The sequence below is a fragment of the Macaca fascicularis genome, chromosome 6 (assembly GCF_037993035.2).
Source record: "Macaca fascicularis isolate 582-1 chromosome 6, T2T-MFA8v1.1".
NCBI lineage: Eukaryota > Metazoa > Chordata > Mammalia > Primates > Cercopithecidae > Macaca > Macaca fascicularis.
Window position 1 is genome coordinate 80,609,800 of NC_088380.1, and position 17,531 is coordinate 80,627,330.

Consider the following 17,531-nt stretch of genomic DNA (forward strand, 5'->3'; position numbering starts at 1 on the left):
GGTTTTGTCATGTGCCCATTGCTCTGGAATTAATAACCCAAGTTGGTGGCTTAAGAAATACATAAGTACTTTAAAAAGTGAGTAATGCTTCCCAGGGGGAATACTCTTGAAGTAATATTCACCAACATTGCTTTGGATTTAAAAACAAAAGTTCGACCCAAAGGATGTGAAACCTGCCGGTAATGGATCCACGCATCGTAATATGTTTAAAGAGAAAATACTGATGATAATTAAGTTCTATCTTGGAAAAAAACAAGAACAAACATCTTACAGAATCATTAAAAGTCAACATCAAAGATATTGCAGTGTAGCAGTATTGCAGACAGAATCACCAATGCAGTATTTACTAAAACTTAGAGGAAAAAAACGTGATCTGAGTCTGACCAGTGCTACCAAAAATGCTTAATGACAAGAAGATAGTGAAGAACACAGTTTAGTGACTCATTTCAGATGTTCAGAGGTCGTACAAGTTTTAGGAAAATGACATTGTAGCAATGGATTATTAGTGCTAATTTTGAAGAAAAAAATGAAATCATAGACATGCTAAAAAATTATGTGCTATGGTTGAAAAGATGTATCAAACTATAAAGAAGCAGCATCGAAGATTTAAAATTTAGAATAAAAAATTGGTCATGTGACATCCCAAGATATACCCCAGGTATAACTTTTTGTTATATCAAGCATCAGTCTGTTAAGATTATTAACCAGTGGAAGGTATAACACTGTTATTAAAAAGTTGTGTTTCTTCTAAACAACCTGAAGTTACCAGTTTTATGCAATGAATGCATACATATATGTCTTCTCTTAAAGATATGTATGCATCTTTTGTATGATTTCACTTTTAGCTCTTTGAGTTAACCAACCATTAATTCCAGTTGTACTAAATAAGAGTCATCAGCTATAGAAGTGACAGTCCAGTCTTTCTTTGCATCTCTCATCGGGCATAAAAGTAAACCCTGTTCATACCCCACGGGAAACTTTCTTATAACCCCCTTCTTCCTTTTTTCTCATTCTTCTAGATTTCTGCCATCTATCCTTAATAGCACTTATCTTGCCCCTCCCATCCCTTTTTCTTTTGCCCCAGAACATCATTCTGAGTTTGGCTGCAGCTCATTACAGGGGTCTGCCTACTCTGGCCTGGGGAAAAAATGGGAAAGAAGTCTGAGGACCTTATGACCATTGCAGTCTTTTCCTTGGCAGCCCAAGGGAAGTGGGAGGTGATGCATGTTTTTACAGCAAGCACCCTTGTCCCTTTACATTCTGTGGAGATCAGGCCTCATGTCTCGTCCTTGCCAGCATCATCCATACATCTCTGCTTCCAAATCCTGAGATCATTGAGCTTTATTCTCTTGCCACCTCAGCACCAAACTCGGAGATTCCAAAATCATATTGCTAGAAAGAAGCTAAGCCAGTTTCATCCCTCAGCTCTGCTTAAATTTGTTTTTAAACCAAGCCAAAAGGAGACATCCATATTGTTTTCTAAAAGATAAAATATCAGAAGCTATTCTATGTGTGCCTTTCAGCTGATGTGTGAAGTATAACCATAAGAAATATCTCTTGCCAGGACATAATTGAGGAAGTCACAGTAGGTTACATTCGTGAGAATATATGGTCTGCTTCAGAAGAGATGCTTCTTCGCTTTCAAGCCACAAGTTCAGGACCCATCCTTAGGGAAGAGTTTGAAGCTAGAAAATCATTTTTGCATGAACAAGAAGAGAATGTGGTCAAAATACAGGTATGTGGATCACCTACCACTGTTTACAACAAACTGTCATATCACCTGAAAATGTTTTCTTTGATAATAGTCAACTACCAGCATTCCTATAAACAAATCTGACTGCATATTTTTACATAATCAGTGCCCCTAGTCTACTTCACTAAGGCTTTAAAATGGAAAGCATTTTGATGATGAATGACTTAACCTATGGTCTTCTAGAGAGTATTTAGGAGCACTGCAGATTTGCACAGATCCACCTGCTGCCAACTTAGTTGGACCCAAAGGGATATGCCTTGGATCAGAGTTGAAATCATACCTGGCTTGGGGACTTTACAATTTGGCTTTTTTGTGATTAGTGGATGTTGAGTGGCATCTTAGTTTCTGTGCTGTTCTAGCCTGAAAGAACAGAAGAACTAATGAAATAAACAGATTTAGCATCTCTAAGAATGTCTTCTTACCTTCTGTAATCTGTCACTCTTCATTTAGGCCTGCAGGAGAAACCTTCATTCCCAATTTTTTTGCTATAAATTGTTCTTAAGTTTGCATGACTTGTCCGAACTTTCTGATTGGCAGGAGAATTTGCCAGGTTTAGATGTTTCTCTTCTGTATTCCTGTAGTACCCCCTACCAGTCACCACACTGGTTTGTGAAAGGCTGTGAGTTTGTTCTTTTTATTGTGAGTTCAAAGGGGTATTGTTAACAACTGGTAAAGTCTGATGCTGATGGGTTTTTACTTTGAAGCTTCCTAAATTGAACGTTTTTCTGTGGAAGAGCTTCTTTTTTGTGTGGTCACTGGTGAACTCATCTGCTTTTCCCACCTAACTGTAATGTCCAAGGCAGAAAATGAATTTTACAAACATTTGTCTTCCTGTATCTTGCACATGATAGATGCTTAAGTGTTTAAAATTTGCTTGGAGCTTAAGATATTATTAGCAAAGCAGAAATAATTAATTTTATAAAAGAAATTTCTACTATAAATCTGACACTCAAAGGATTTTTCTAGGTGGGCCAGTGAGTTTCCAATTTAGTCCTTTAAACAAATAGTAGACAGAACACACAGGAAGTGAACAAAAGCCTCAAAATTGTCATCTACACTGATGAGGCTCTAATTTTGCACAAATTTCACATGTCAGCCAATATAAAATTTGGACCCCACACTCCCCAGTCTCGGGGCACACAGCAGTGTTGCAGTTGGAAGGTATACTACAGAGCCCACCAGTACAGAATCCCTCTGTATTAGAAACCAGGGCTGAAGGATGAGAGAAATGGGGTAAGGACAAGAGCGATCATTTGGAGCCTTTTTCCTCCACCTCAGCAGAGGCAAAAGAATTGACGAAGCAGTCATCAAACCATGAAGTCACCTCACCATGCCTTTTTATCAGTCTTCTGACAATTTTCCAAAACAGAGGGCATGAAACCTAAAGGTAAGCCTACTTCACGGATGTGGACCAGAAGTGAATAACGCAGTCTATAGGAACCTGCTGACCCTTAAAACCAAGAGCCCATGAACCAAAAGGTGTCATGCTAATCTCATTTCTCGCCAAAGTGGCTGGTTCACCTTCAAGTAGGAAAATGTTCTGATATCTGAGAAGTTCCCCTATGTAAAACACTGTGAGCTTCCTAGCTGGCTGAATTGCCCCCAGATACAGGAGTCTTAACAAAATTGGAGGGAAATACAAAGGCAAAGCTCCTAGGCCAAGGCCAGCTATACCCCAGCTACACCACCCTGCCTGCCGTCAGTGGTCTGCCAAGGAAAAGTGGTACAGAGAATGTGCATGATCAACGTCCAGCACTGTGTCTCAAGTGCTTATGGAGTTAATTGGGAGGTGCCCAGGTCAATATAGAGGAAGTCAAAGAGAATCTGTAGATTATTATTATTTTATTATTATTTTTTTATTATTATTATTTTTGAGCAGTTAGAAGTCCCCAGTAAAATCGCGTGAGTGAGCCAGAAAGAAAAAACTGCTCATAAACAAAAAAGATTTTATATCAAAAACAGAAAAAGGAATGTAACTTGCAAAATATAAATGGAGTAGACATCTAGAGTTACTCTTCTAGAAGACAGGAGAGAATGTTATACTGAAACTGCTTTATACTGTCAAGGAATTTGTTAAGACGTGGACTTAATGAAATAAGAAGACAACAGAATAATAAAATAAAAAGACAGCTGACAGCTAAGGAGAGGAAGAGAAATAATGATGTCATAGAATGTAAATGAATTTATAACTGCAGAATGCAAAATGGACACTGAGCATAATTGGAGCAGACACAGAAAGCTTCAGAAAAATCCACAAAAGATGAGAGAAAGAATAGATTATTAAAAACACACTTTCTCATCTGAAAAATATAATGCCCATTTTATTGCAGGGTGGTGAGGACTGACTGCAATAACTCACATAACAGATGTTTCCTAGTATGTGCTTCTCAAGTGCTTGATAAACTTTAGAAATGGCAAGGTGATAGAGATAATGACTCAGAGGGCAGATAATGGGGATCCAATATTGATATTGTTGATGTGGCACAGGAAGACATCAGAAAAAAATCAAATAGGATAGAATAGATAACTACAGGAGGAAGTTTTTTTCGTGAACTGAAGAAAGCTAGTATACTACTTTTTAGAAAAGGATATAATAGTGGCAAACACCAAAACCTAGCCCTGAGATATAATGAATTATTGAACTTCAGCTCAGGGAGTGCCACAAGCATCCTGGTGAAGAAAAACAAGCTACCCTGAAGGAACTTCACTTTGCCAGGAGCAGCGGCAGAGTCTGTGTGCCGAGAGGAAGGGGATGGCCTGAGAGAGTCGGTCCTCAGTTGTTTTAATGTAACTGACTACTCCTATAGATTGCTGGATTTTTTTTTTACCTTCGAGGAGAGGGAGAAGAGGTAAATGTTTAGGGCTTTCTTGGCTAACCGAGATCCCACAAGTATTTTGTGCATTCGAAGTTGGCATTGGTAATTTGAATATGTCTGTACTGAGTGTCCAGTTATCAAGCATAGCAGCCAGTGTATCAAGCCAGATTTCCCAGCGAGGAATAAAGTCTATAAAACAGAGCAATGACCTCTGAGGTCTAAGTGTTTTGACAGACTTCTTTTATACAGATACTCTGCACAGAAAATATATTTGTGGTACTAGAAAACAAAACAAATAAGATGGCTATTATAAATTTTCCCACAAGTTCCCATACCAGGCAGGAGAATGAGACTGCCATTTTTGTAAATCTATTTTTTTTTTTTAAATCTATTTTTTTTTAAACAGAGTTTTGCCCTGTCGCCCAGGCTGGAGTGCAGTGGCACCATCCCAGCTCACTGCAACCTCCACCTCCTGGGTTCAAGTGATTCTTATACCTCAGCTTCCCAAGTAGCTGGGATAACAGGCATGCGCCACCACACCCTGCTCATTTTTGTATTTTTTATAGAGACAGAGTTTCACCATGTTGGCCAGGCTGGTCTTGAATTCCCAGCCTCGAGTGATCTGCCCGCCTCGGCTTTCCAAAGTGCTGGGATTATAGGCATGAGCCACCACACCCTGCATGTAAATCGCATCTGTCTGTAATTTTCCAAGTTTCTTTATATCAACTTTATACCCATATTTGCTTATAATAAACAGCCTCTAAATAGAGAAGAGCTTACAATATCATGGCTATGCACAAGAGTTCTGTTGTTGGTACATAATAGGAAAAGCTTATCTCAATGGAACTAAAACTTACAGACTAAAAAAAAGAAAAACAGAGTTTTGGCAAATGAAATATGAGGTAAGTAGTATTCTGCTTCTATGGAGCAAAAAAAATTCTTTTATTATTATACTTTAAGTTCTGGGATACATGTGCAGAATGTGCAGGTTTGTTACATAGGTATACATGTGCCATAGTGGTGTGCTGCACCCATCAACAGACCATCTACATTAGGTATTTCTCCTAATGCTCTCTCTCCCCTAGTTCCCCAGCCCCTGACAGGCCCCAGTATGTGATGTTCCCCTCCCTGTGTCCATGTGTTCTCATTGTTCAACTCCCACTTATGAGTGAGAATATGAGGTGTTTGGTTTTCTGTTCCTGTGTTAGTCTGCTGAGAATGATGGCTTCCAGCTTCATCCATGTCCCTGCAAAGGACGTGAACTCATCCTTTTTTATGACTGCATAGTATTCCATGGTGTATATCTGCCACATTTTCTTTATCCAGTCTATCATTGACAGGCATTTGGGTTGGTTCCAATCCCTTACTATTGTGAACAGTACTGTAATAAACATACCTGTCATTGTGTCTTTATAGTAGAATGATTTATAATCCCTTGGGTATATACCCAGTAATGGGATTGCTAAGTCAAATGGTATTTCTAGTTCTAGATCCTTGAGGAATCACCACACTGTCTTCCACGATGGTTGAACTAAGTTACACTCCCACCAACAGTGTAAAAGCCTTCCTATTTCTCCACATACTCTCCAGCATCTGTTGTTTCCTGACATTTTAATGATTGTCATTCCAGCTGGCGTGAGATGGTATCTCATTGTGGTTTTGATTTGCTTTTCTCTAATGACCAGTGATGTTGAGCTTTTTTTCATGTTTGTTGGCTGCATAAATGTCTTCTTTTGAGAAGTATCTGTTCATATCCAGGAGCAAAAAAATTGTATTCCCAGCCAAGCTGCCTTTATTTGGAAAGGTAACAAAACTCATAAATGTAGAAGAATACCAGAAAAATTTACGTAAATAATAATGAGATGAAACATAATAATGAACTCTCAAGGTAAATCCTGGTGGCATACACAGTTAATCCTTAGTACATTTAAAAAAAGAAGAAGAAAAAAAAAACAGAATGGACGAATGGAGTCATTTTGCCAATGCAGGAGTGATTCAATATTAAATAATCTGTTACTATGACAGGTCACTTATTCAGAATGTTTGCGAATCTCAGATAATTGAAATTAACAGTGTTTTTGGAGTTTAGGTAATTCCAGAAGAGCAGAATGGGAACTTGAGCTCGTTCCAATTATCTTGTTTAGCCTTTCAGTATGGACTAAGGAAGGAATGGGATTTATAATATACATTCAAACAATTACACTTCTCTGCTTTAAACCAGTGTTAACCACCAAAATGTGTGAACTGTTAAGATCCATCACAACATGTGTTTTACTGATTGGACTGCCATGGAATCCCGGAGACCCACGATGAGGGTCCACTTCCCCTACTTGCTGTTGTGCTGTCGGGCCACTTTTGTGAACAACTGTTGGTGACGTCAGAGAATTTTGCCCATCTCAGAATTGCCACACTGTGACAAATCCCATGGGGTAGCATTTTCTAAACAGATAATTAATTTAAAATTTTTTATTTTGGTTATTGACATTTTTATCATTTAATGTGTGGACACATACCCAATGCTCTCTTTGCCTGGAAGATTGGTAAAAGTACAAAATCTCATGCCTTCCGCGAGGCCTATTGAATCCTAACCTGCATTCTGACAAGATCCTCAGATGATTTTATATTCACATTAATGTTTGAGCAGCACTGTTAAGATCACTTCCGTTTCAAAACTCCAGATGATAATGCATCTTCCCGTATAATTCTTTATGACCATAAGAGCTTAAGGGAGAAAAACTCATGTGCCCATTTCAATAGTTACTGCAAAAGCATTTGATAAAATTCTAGACCCATTCCTGTATCTTTAAATGATTGCGTTGAAGTTTAAGGTTTTGTTGAGGCAGTTGGCATCTTTATAATAATAAACTTTACAGTTCAGACATTAATCTTTTTCCATTTATTAATCTGTTCCAAAGTATACCATTATAATTTTATTCCTTTATATTTTTGAGTTTACTCCTACCCCTATGTATCTTTTTCTGCTATTTTGAATAACATCTTTATTCTATTATGTTGTTTATTCTTGACATGTAGAAAAGTTATCAATTTTATATTCATTTTATTACTAGTCAGCAGGATGAACTCTTAGTTCTAATACATTTTTAGTTGATCCTCTTGCGTCATAACTGCTGTTGACACCTCTGATTTTTTTTAAATCTTGAATTTTGTCAAGGAATAGATTCATATAACCTTAATAATATAGAAAACTATAAACTTTAAGGACTTAAAAATTATTTGGGCTTGCCTTCCGCTTCTGGGGAAATGGAACACATGTTCTTTTCCCTATTCTTCCATAAATACAACTAAAAGCCCCCAATATTATATATAAACAAACATAACACTCTTAAAAGTGAAGAGAAAAAAGTCAGACTAACTAGTGAACCTTGGGACCCAAGGAATGACATAGTGGTGAGTTCTTTGAGTTTTCTTTTTGTTTATATTTTTCTGACCTGTAGCTGAAGAGGGTGGCAACCCAGAAATACCAATGGGTACAGGCTCTGATGTGGTTTGCCTCTGTGTCCCCACCCGAATCTCATCTTGAATTGAACATCCATAATTCCCACGTGTTGTGGGAGGGACCCAGTGGAAGATCATTTGAATCATGGGGACAGTTTCCTCCATACTGTTCTTGTGGTAGTGAATAAGTCTCATGAGACCTGATGGTTTTATAAGGGATTTCCACTTTTGCTTCTTTCTCATTCTCTCTTGCTGCCACCGTGTAAAAAGTGCCTTTTGCCTTCCACCATGGTTGTGAGGCCTCCCCAGCCATGTGGAACTGTGAGTCCATTAAACCTGTTTTTCTTCCCAGTCTCAGGTATGTCTGTATCAGCAGATGAAAACAGACTAATATAGGCTCCAATGAAAGCCTGTTCTCTGTAGCCAAAGGGCCAAGAAAGAAACAGTCTAGCAAGACAAAAATAATTTCAGACAATAACTACTCTACTCTAGCCAAACACCACACACACACACACACACACACACACACACACACACACACACACAGAAAAAAAAAATGTAATGCCTCCACCTAGGACAGCAAAGCCTGAATGGGGAGCCTGGGCTTCCACCCTCCTGGACTGTAACAAGGCACCCAGACTTGTAGAATCTGGATCTCGTGCCCACTGAGCAGTAATGTGGCAGCCCTCCCTCTCCCTGCTAGAGTGGTGTGAGAGGAGCCACGGCAGAGAGGCAGGACCTTCACACCATCCAGCTGTAATAAGGTCTTTTCCCTCAGTTGGTCAATGGAGGCCACATGGGGAGTAATAAGAAGGCACTTCTACTCTCCCAGCCAGAGTGATATAAAGAGAGGTCCAGTAGGTAGCTGGACCCCCTCCCAGCAATAATGAGGAGGCCTTCCCCACCTTGGTGTTAAGGTTCCTTGGGTGCCAAGGTTCACTAGCCTCCTTTTCTCCTCTTCACCTTTAAGAGGGTTATGTTAGTTTATATAGACAGAAACCAAATAGAGAACCTAGCCTTCTCCTCCCACCTCCTAGTAATAAGGCAGTGCTCCCCGCCTTTTCCTTGCCAAAACAATGTCAGGAAAAGCCACCTAAAACAGTAGGATTAAATAAGATCCAGGACCCCATACTACCCACATTGTCTAAGGTTCATCACTTGACTATTTGGATATTGCAATCACAACAATCACTTATGTCAAGAACCAAGAAAATCACAACTTAAGTTTAAAATAACAATTCCTAGGTACCCACACAGAAATGACAGATGTTAGAATTATCTGACAAGGATTTTTAAAGCAGCTATCATAAAAATGTTACAGCAAGCAATTAGCAATTACTAACACTTGAAGCAAAAGAAAGAACATCTCAGGAAAAAAAACTAAAGCCTCAGCAAATAATTAGAAAGTTTACAAACCACACAGTAACTTTTAGAACTAAAAAATACAGTAACAGACGTGGAAACCCAATGAATAGTCTTTGCAGCAGAATGGAAGGACAGAGGAGGAATGCATCAGTGAACTAGAGACTATAACAATAGAAATTCTCAGATCTGAACAACAGAGAAAAAGCAAACTGAAAAAAATAAAGAACAGAGCCTCAAGGATCAGTGGGATTATAGCAGAAGATTTGACATTTGTGTCATCAGATTCTCAGAGGAGAGGAGAAAGAGGCAGTACTGACAAAGCACTTGAAATAAAAGTGGAAATGTTGCAAAAACACAGATTCAAGAAGCTGAGGAAACCTCAAACAGGATAAAGTGAAAGAAATTCACACAAAGACATATCACAGCCAAACTTCTGAAAATAAAAGACAAAGAAAATATTTTGAAAAGCAGTGAGATAGAAACAACTTACCTATAAGAGGGAGATGGTTCTAATGACAGAGGATTTTTCATAACTTAAGGAGGCCAGAAGGAAGTAAAACATTTTTCAGGGGAAGCAAAGGCTGAATGAGGAGTCTAAACTTCCACTCTCCTGTAACAAGGTACCCAGACACTTGTAGAATCTGGAGAGAAAATAACTGTCAACATAGAATTTTTTATCCAGCAAAAATATCCTTTAGGAAGGAAGGAGAAACTAAGAGCACTTGTTACCAGCAAACCTTCCCTCAAAGAATGACTACAGATAGCTCTCTAAACAAAAAGGAAATGATGAAAGAAGAAATTTCAGAACATCAGAAAGGAAGAAAAGATAGCTAGAAGAATAAAAATATGAATAAATACATTTTTCTACTCTTGAGTTTTTGAAATTGACAGTTGAAGTGCTGATGTGGCTCTGAATGTTTACAGGGTTCATTCCCCGTGGCTTCTCTTAAGGGCTGGTATTCAGTGTCTGTGGCTTTTCCAGGCACAGAGTACAAGCTATGAATGGATCTACCATTCTGGGGTCTGGAGGACAGTGGCTGTCTGCTCACAGCTCCACTAGGCAATGTCCTAGTGGGGACTCTGTGTAGGAGCTCCAACCCCACATTTCTTCTCCACACTAACCTACAGAGATTCTTCATGACGGTTTTGTTCCTGCAGCAGGCTTCTGTCTGGAATCCCAGGCTTTTCCGAACATTCTTTGAAATCTAGGCAGAGGCTCCCAAGCCTCGACTCTTGCATTCTGTGCACCCACAGGCTTAACATGACATGGAAGCCACTAAGGCTTACAGCTTGCACCCTCTGAAGCAGCAGCCTGAGCTGTACCTGAGCCCCTTTTAGCCATGGCTAGATCTGGAGCGACTGGGATGCAGGGATTAGTGTCCCAAGGCTGTGCAGGCAGCAAGGCCCTGGGCCTGGCCCACGAAACTGTTCTGCCCTCCTAGGCTTCCCAGCCTGTGATGGCAGGGGCTGCTGTGAAGGTCTCTAAAACATTGCGGATTTCGATTAGACATGAGATTTGGGTGGGGACGCAAATCCAAACCATATCAAGGCGTGAGCCACCATGCCCAGTTCACATCTTAATGTAAGTTTGTATTTGTATTTGTGTGTATAATGATGGGGTATGTGTGTTTACACATGTGCATATTTCAGAGGATACATAATAAAATGTTAAATAGTAGTTCCCTTTATGAAGTAGCTAGGTGGAAGTAGAGATAGGTACACAGGTACGTATACCCTTTCTCTTTGTTCACTGTGTATTTTAATAGATCTTCTAGGTATTGAGGTACAGATTGTTTGCATAGAAATATGTATAATTATTCTGTGGATTTTTTTGTTAACATGTGGTATCATAATATGTGTGGTAAGCTAAAATTTCCTTTTCATATTATCTGTATATCTTGGAGGTCTTCCTATTCTCCAAGATACAGAGCATTGCCATAGTCAGTATATATGACCTTACTTTACTCTTTTTTTATATATATACTTTAAGTTCTAGGGTACATGTGCACAACATGCAGGTTTGTTACATATGTATACATGTGCCATGTTGGTGTGCTGCACCCATTAACTCATGATTTACATTAGGTATTTCTCCTAATGCTATCCTTCCCCCTCCCCCGACCTTACTTTACTCTTAACTGATGTGTAGCATCCCTCAGTGGGACTGCAATTGCAGTGTCTCTAGCTGTTCCCCCTATTTGTGAACATTTTACTGGATGCACATTTTTGGTATTACAAACAATGCTGTAACAAAAATACTTATATATGGGGTTTTTCTACACAGATGCTTTTATTTTCCTGGGCTTGATACATTGAAAACTAGAAATATTAGGTGAAAGGCTAAATAATTTTAAATTTGATACTGCTAAATTCCCTCCCCAAAACTATACACTTTTGTAGTTTCCTCGAGCTCACACTTCACCATCTATGCTTTCTTTGTCCACCAATTGACAAATGGATAAGGCAAGAATTTTCCCAAAACTACCCTGACTGCCTCAAGCTTAAAGCCATATCAAAGATGTTTTGACATTTTTGTGGAAATTTGTTCTGCCTTTTCCTCTTTCAGTTCAGTTCTAGTTACCTTCTTTTTTCTAGGAACCCTCATAATTTTTATCTCTATGCCTTCTTATTTTCTAGCACTATTATGGATTGCTTTAAAAGTATGTTTGGGCCAGGTATGGCTAACACCTGTAATCCCAACACTTTGGGAGGCCAAGGTGGGTGGATTGCTTGAGTCCAGGAATTCAGGAACAGCCTGGGCAACATAATGAAACTCTGTCTCTATAAAAAATAGAAAAATTAGCTGGGCATGGTGGTGTATACCTGTAGTCCCAGCTACTCAGGAGTCTGAGGCAGGAGGATCAGTTGAGCCCAGGAGGTGGAGGCTGCAGTTAGCCATGATTGAGCCACTGCACTGTAGCCTGGGTGACAAAATGAGACCCTGTCTCAAAAAATGATAATAAAAGTGTATTTGTATGATGTTACCATTGGGGGAAGCTGTGTAAAGGGGTACATGGAACTCATCGAATAATTTTTTATCCTTCTTGTGAGTTGGTGATTCTTTCGAAATTAAAAGGTTTGTTTTTTTTTTTAAGTATATTTGTGCCTTCTAGGGATTTGGACCAAGGGGAAGTCTGGAGCGAGTGCCCAGTTCATCATTTTGATTCCATCCTGACTATATTGTTTTGACTCATTACAAAAATATTATTGTTGAAATAAAATTTCATGTACCCTTTTAAAAAAGAATGAGGCAAATATATACAGACATGGAAGGACATTTATACAAATAATTTGATTTTTTATATTTGCCCTTTTTAACAAGGAACTTTTACTTCCTTTCTAATTTGAAAAACAGTATCAGAATTGGGGTGAGTTACAAAGATGTTTCAATAAAAAGATGCTCATAAACGAATTGGAATAAACGGATAGCAGTTATGAATTTAATTCTTCTAAAGATACTAGTTTGTGTCCAGTTTTTGTGTTTCCTGTAAAACTTCTACTTAATGGTGATAATCAGGTAAAGCTGTGTTGATGAAGCATTGTTTAACCTTATGTAGGAGTATATGAAATGATGGTCAGTTGCAGCACCAGTGTTTTCAGGGATCCAAGGGATTCAGGGCCACAAGTTGGTAGAGCATCCTCCTTTCCATTCGGGGCCACAGTGGGCCACTTGTTGTGGTAAAGATACTTAATATTAGGCATTATTTTCAAGCATTTTTTGTTGTTATCAAATACCAGTAGCACCTACTTAATACTGTTTATGGGTTTTGGAGAAATTCCATTTTATTATTCCTTCTTGTCACCCAGGGTCTTGGTAAAGTTAAGCTTTCCAGCAGAAACTGTGCTTCTCCATGTAATTTATGACCTCTGCTCTGCTGTCCTAAGCTTAGAACAAGTCTCAGCTGTGAGCTGATGTGCTGTGCCATGGTTAACTGGCTACCCCCAGAGAGTATGTCCAGATGAGATTTGAAGGGAGGGTCCCTGACAGTGCCCCAGCTCCATGCGACCTGAGATGTGCTCTGCTCTTGCACTTCCTATATAAACTGGGAAACTTGCTGGTAAATAATTCTATAACCCACTCTTTTCCTTAGGCTTTTTGGAAAGGATGTAAACAACGGAAGGTGTATATGCACAGGCGGCAAACATTCATTGATAATACTGATTCTATTGTGAAGGTAAATACCCTTTCCTACCATACCAAGTGCTTGGCTTAAACGTTTCCCCTCATTTCATGTTTAATATGAAAGACAGCTACAGAAAGGGAGGGTATGTGTGAGCCTTGAAGTCAGAAGGCAGTACTGGATTTGAATCCCAGCTCCGCTGCTCATTTACCTAATCATTTTTCAAGCAGGTTAGTTAAACTACTATAAAACTTCAAGTCCTTTATGAGTGGTTATGAGAATCACAAGTGAAAGTGTTCTGTGACTAATAAATTCTCTTTGTCTAGAAAGTTCAAATTGATTATTTAAACTCTAGGTAGAACCCAGCTTTATTTCATGTTTCTCTTTCCACATTTGCTTAAGCATATTTAGAATGCTCAGATGTAACAGAACAAAACCAATGATTAGAGGAAGTAGAGCTAATTTAAGGCCTATATTTGGGAGTTGAATTAGTCGAACCCAGCCTTTCACTCAGGTGAATAACTCTGGGTGAGAAAGAAAGGGTACTGTGGTGTCCACTCTCATGGATCTGAAAGCCAGAGGACTGGACAAAAATCAGCTTGGAAATCTACAACTTGGAGATCTACAACTTGGAGATCTACAACTTGGAGATCTACAAGTCTCCAGCTTGGAAATCCAGATGAGAGTGGAAGCAATGGAGCTGGAAAGTAGAATCAGATTAGTTTAAAGATGTTTTAGGCCAGGCTTAGTGGCTCATACCTGTAATCCCAGCACTTTGGGAGGCCGAGGTGGGAGGATCACTTGAGCCCAGGAGTTCAGGACCAGCCTGGGTAACATAGGGGGACCTCATTTGTATTTTTAAAAATAATAATAAATAAAAACAAATTTTAAAAAAAGTTTTAAACTGTGAAGGCAGAGAATAACGTGACCCAGATCCATTGTGCAGTAGCTCCTTGATGAAATAGCATCCTATGGAACATATGCCTATTTTCTCAAAAACTATTGGTAGCAATTGGGTCCCTCATGAGACCTCTTCAGTGTTTTCCCGTAAAAACTTAAAAGGATATTGAATGCATTTAAAGGGATGATAAAAGAAACCCTAGACTTAGTTTACTTGATTTCCTGACTCATTGCAACTCTCAGCAAAACGCCTCATCCTTCTGGCTTTTATTTACTGAGATTAAGGTAAAATACTACAAAGTTAAATTGTTCTCCCCACCTCTCTCTTATTAAGGCAGTGAAATTAACAGTAACATGTAAAGTGTTTTGAACCCCTTAAGAAACATCTGTGAAAGATTGATTATTTAGTGGGCTGCTTTTTTTCCTTATCAAGTATCATTGTTTTTAGAAAAACTACACAAAACCGTATTACGGGTTGTTTGGTGATTACTTTGACTTTTCTCTTTATTTTTTATTGTTCTTTTCTATTTTTTTAAACTTTTTAGATTCAGTCCTGGTTCCGAATGGCAACTGCAAGAAAGAGCTATCTTTCAAGACTACAGTATTTCAGAGATCATGTAAGAAAAATGCCTGTGGGATTTTATCCAGGTTGATAATGAACTAAATTAATGCTTTATTGAATGTTAGCATTGAATGATTTTTGTTGAATGGTGGATAAGAACACTTAGGAAAGAATGGATCTTAGAACTTCATATGATAATATTTGGAGGCTTACTGTTTTCATTCAGAAATCATGTTGAGAGTTAGACTTCGCCAGTCAGGACTCAATAGAAAATGGGTGAGGGGAAAACTGTAGGCTAGTAACATCAAAGACAGAAGACTCTAGAAAAATATTTTCCAGCATTGCATATGTAGGTTTTTCAACTGCTAACTGCTTACTTTAAATAGAATCCCCCGGGAGAGATTTTTTCCTGAATCTTTAAAGAAGATATATGGGAACATAGATTGGATCATCTAAGTTCTGTGCTAAAATTATTTTCCCTTTTTAGATCTCTTTGTCTAAGCAGTTCCCCTACAGTCTTGTTTGCACTTTTAGTTAACTTATCAGACCTCTTCTTCAAAGAAAATGGAAAAATAAACGTTGAATACATCACATTGAAATACTGTCAGTTCTAAGTAGTGTCAGTTCTTAAATACTAACAGTTCTTAAATGTTCTAAATTCAAAAATAATGGAGTAGGTGGGACTCTGGGAGATGAAGACTTGTCTCAATCTTTTGCAGAATAATGAAATTGTGAAAATACAGTCACTGCTGAGAGCGAACAAAGCTAGAGATGACTACAAAACACTGGGTAAGTGAGAGCTTTCTGAAACAAAGCAAGGATTTTTTATAAACCAGGCAAGGACATATTGGTCCATATTGGTCACTTCAGAGATTGTTCTAAGAACAGAGGATACCCATTGTTTCCAGTAGATTTTGATCATCTCAGGCCCCAGGTTCTAAACCAGTACACAGAGGAACACTTGGTGACAGGAAATGGGCCTTCCTATTAAATGGAAGGGATCAGCCACATGGTATAATTTCTTCTTCAAAGAGAATGGAGTTGGCGTAAATGCTGAATTTTTTTTCAATCTAAGCTAGAGTCAAAAATCTAATGCAAAAGAGTTAGCTAGAAAATAATCTTACATTTACATTGTTTAATTTGTTAGACATAGTCTCATCTCCCAAAAATGACAACTGCAGACATCTTCCTGCAATTTCATTCTGAACTTTTCACAGAATAATTTTTAATTTTTGTTCGTTTGTTTTTATTTTGAGACAGAGTCTCACACTGTTGCCCAGGCTGGAGTGCAGTGGCACAATCTTGGCTCACTGCAACCTCCACCTCCCCAGTTCAAGTGATTCTCCTGTCTCAGCCTCCTGAGTAGCTGGGATTACAGGCACAAGCCACCACACCCAGCTAATATTTTGTATTTTTAGTAGAGACGGGGTTTCACCATGTGTGTCAGGCTGGTCTTCAACCCCTGACCTCATGATTCACCTGCCTCGGCCTCCGAAAGTGCTAGGATTACAGATTAAGGTTTTTAATAAAAATGTGTAGAAAGTTTGAAAATAGCAAAATAAAATTCACCAAAAAATAACAGTCACATTTTGTGCTATCTCCTTACAGTCCCAACTTTGCCTATGTTTGTTATTTTGTTTTTTTACATCATAAGTTGATTCTTCATATATTCAATTTTTGCATTCTAATTATCACAGGAACATGCACAGTCAAGGAAAGCTTGCTGATAAATTTATTAGTACTTACAGTGCCTAGTAAGTTTAGCCAGCACCTTTTATTGTCTCAAGTTTGTCTGAATTAAGGGATGAAGTATATGGCTCAAGAAAGATCTTCCCTGGTACTTGTTAAGGAAAATCTAGGGACGCTTGAAGTCCTCACTCTGCCTCCAGCCTGCAGAATCTACTGAATAATGTCTCATTCCACTAGATTCCAGCTCACCTCTCAGCTGGTAGATATGTTGTTGTTGTTTTGAATTTTTTTTAAAGAAGGCTAAAGAGGATTTTTCTTTTTCTGAGCCCTGACACTAAAATATGTTTGCTATTGCTTTTATATATGAAAGATGACTTCAAAGTAAATTTTCCAAATGAACACAGGCTAATTTTCATTTCGTTCAAGGTAACATGTTTTTTTTTAAGCAGTACAGTGATGTTTTTTATTTGTTTACTTTTTTATTACAAAGACAAATTCCGATTTTAAAATCTGGGCAACTTTATATTGGGACATAAAAGGTAAATAGAGAAACCATCTCGGTGAGTGAGTTAGATCTAAGCTTCTCTGGGCTTCAGCAAATTGGGCTTCCGGCTCCTTCCCAAAGATCCTTTGGGTTGGGAGAAACCACTTTCTGCTTCCTGCAGCAATCAAAAAAAGTTTATGGTAACCAAAACTTTTCTAAGTTTGTTATCATCTGTTCTCACCCTTTTTCTCTGGAATGTCACTGAACGCATTCCAGCTTGAAAGTTGCTGGAACTAGGATGTGGTCACCTGTAGGTGCAGACTATAAAGTGGTCTAATTTCCTGAAATGAAAATATCTGCACCACAAAGTCATTCTCAGATGAAG

The 17,531-nt window shown here is 38.5% G+C and overlaps 1 protein-coding gene across 3 annotated transcripts in view; it reads left to right on the forward strand.

The window, feature by feature from the left end:
* Positions 1-17,531, forward strand: part of IQGAP2 (IQ motif containing GTPase activating protein 2) — a 310,898-nt gene that overhangs the window by 241,037 nt on the left and 52,330 nt on the right. For all 3 annotated transcript variants that reach the window (XM_005557201.4, XM_045393897.2, XM_045393896.3), the window contains 4 exons: positions 1,565-1,735; positions 13,482-13,565; positions 14,957-15,028; positions 15,693-15,762. In XM_005557201.4, the coding sequence (XP_005557258.3) occupies positions 1,565-1,735; positions 13,482-13,565; positions 14,957-15,028; positions 15,693-15,762 (397 nt within the window). The remainder of the gene's footprint in view (positions 1-1,564; positions 1,736-13,481; positions 13,566-14,956; positions 15,029-15,692; positions 15,763-17,531) is intronic.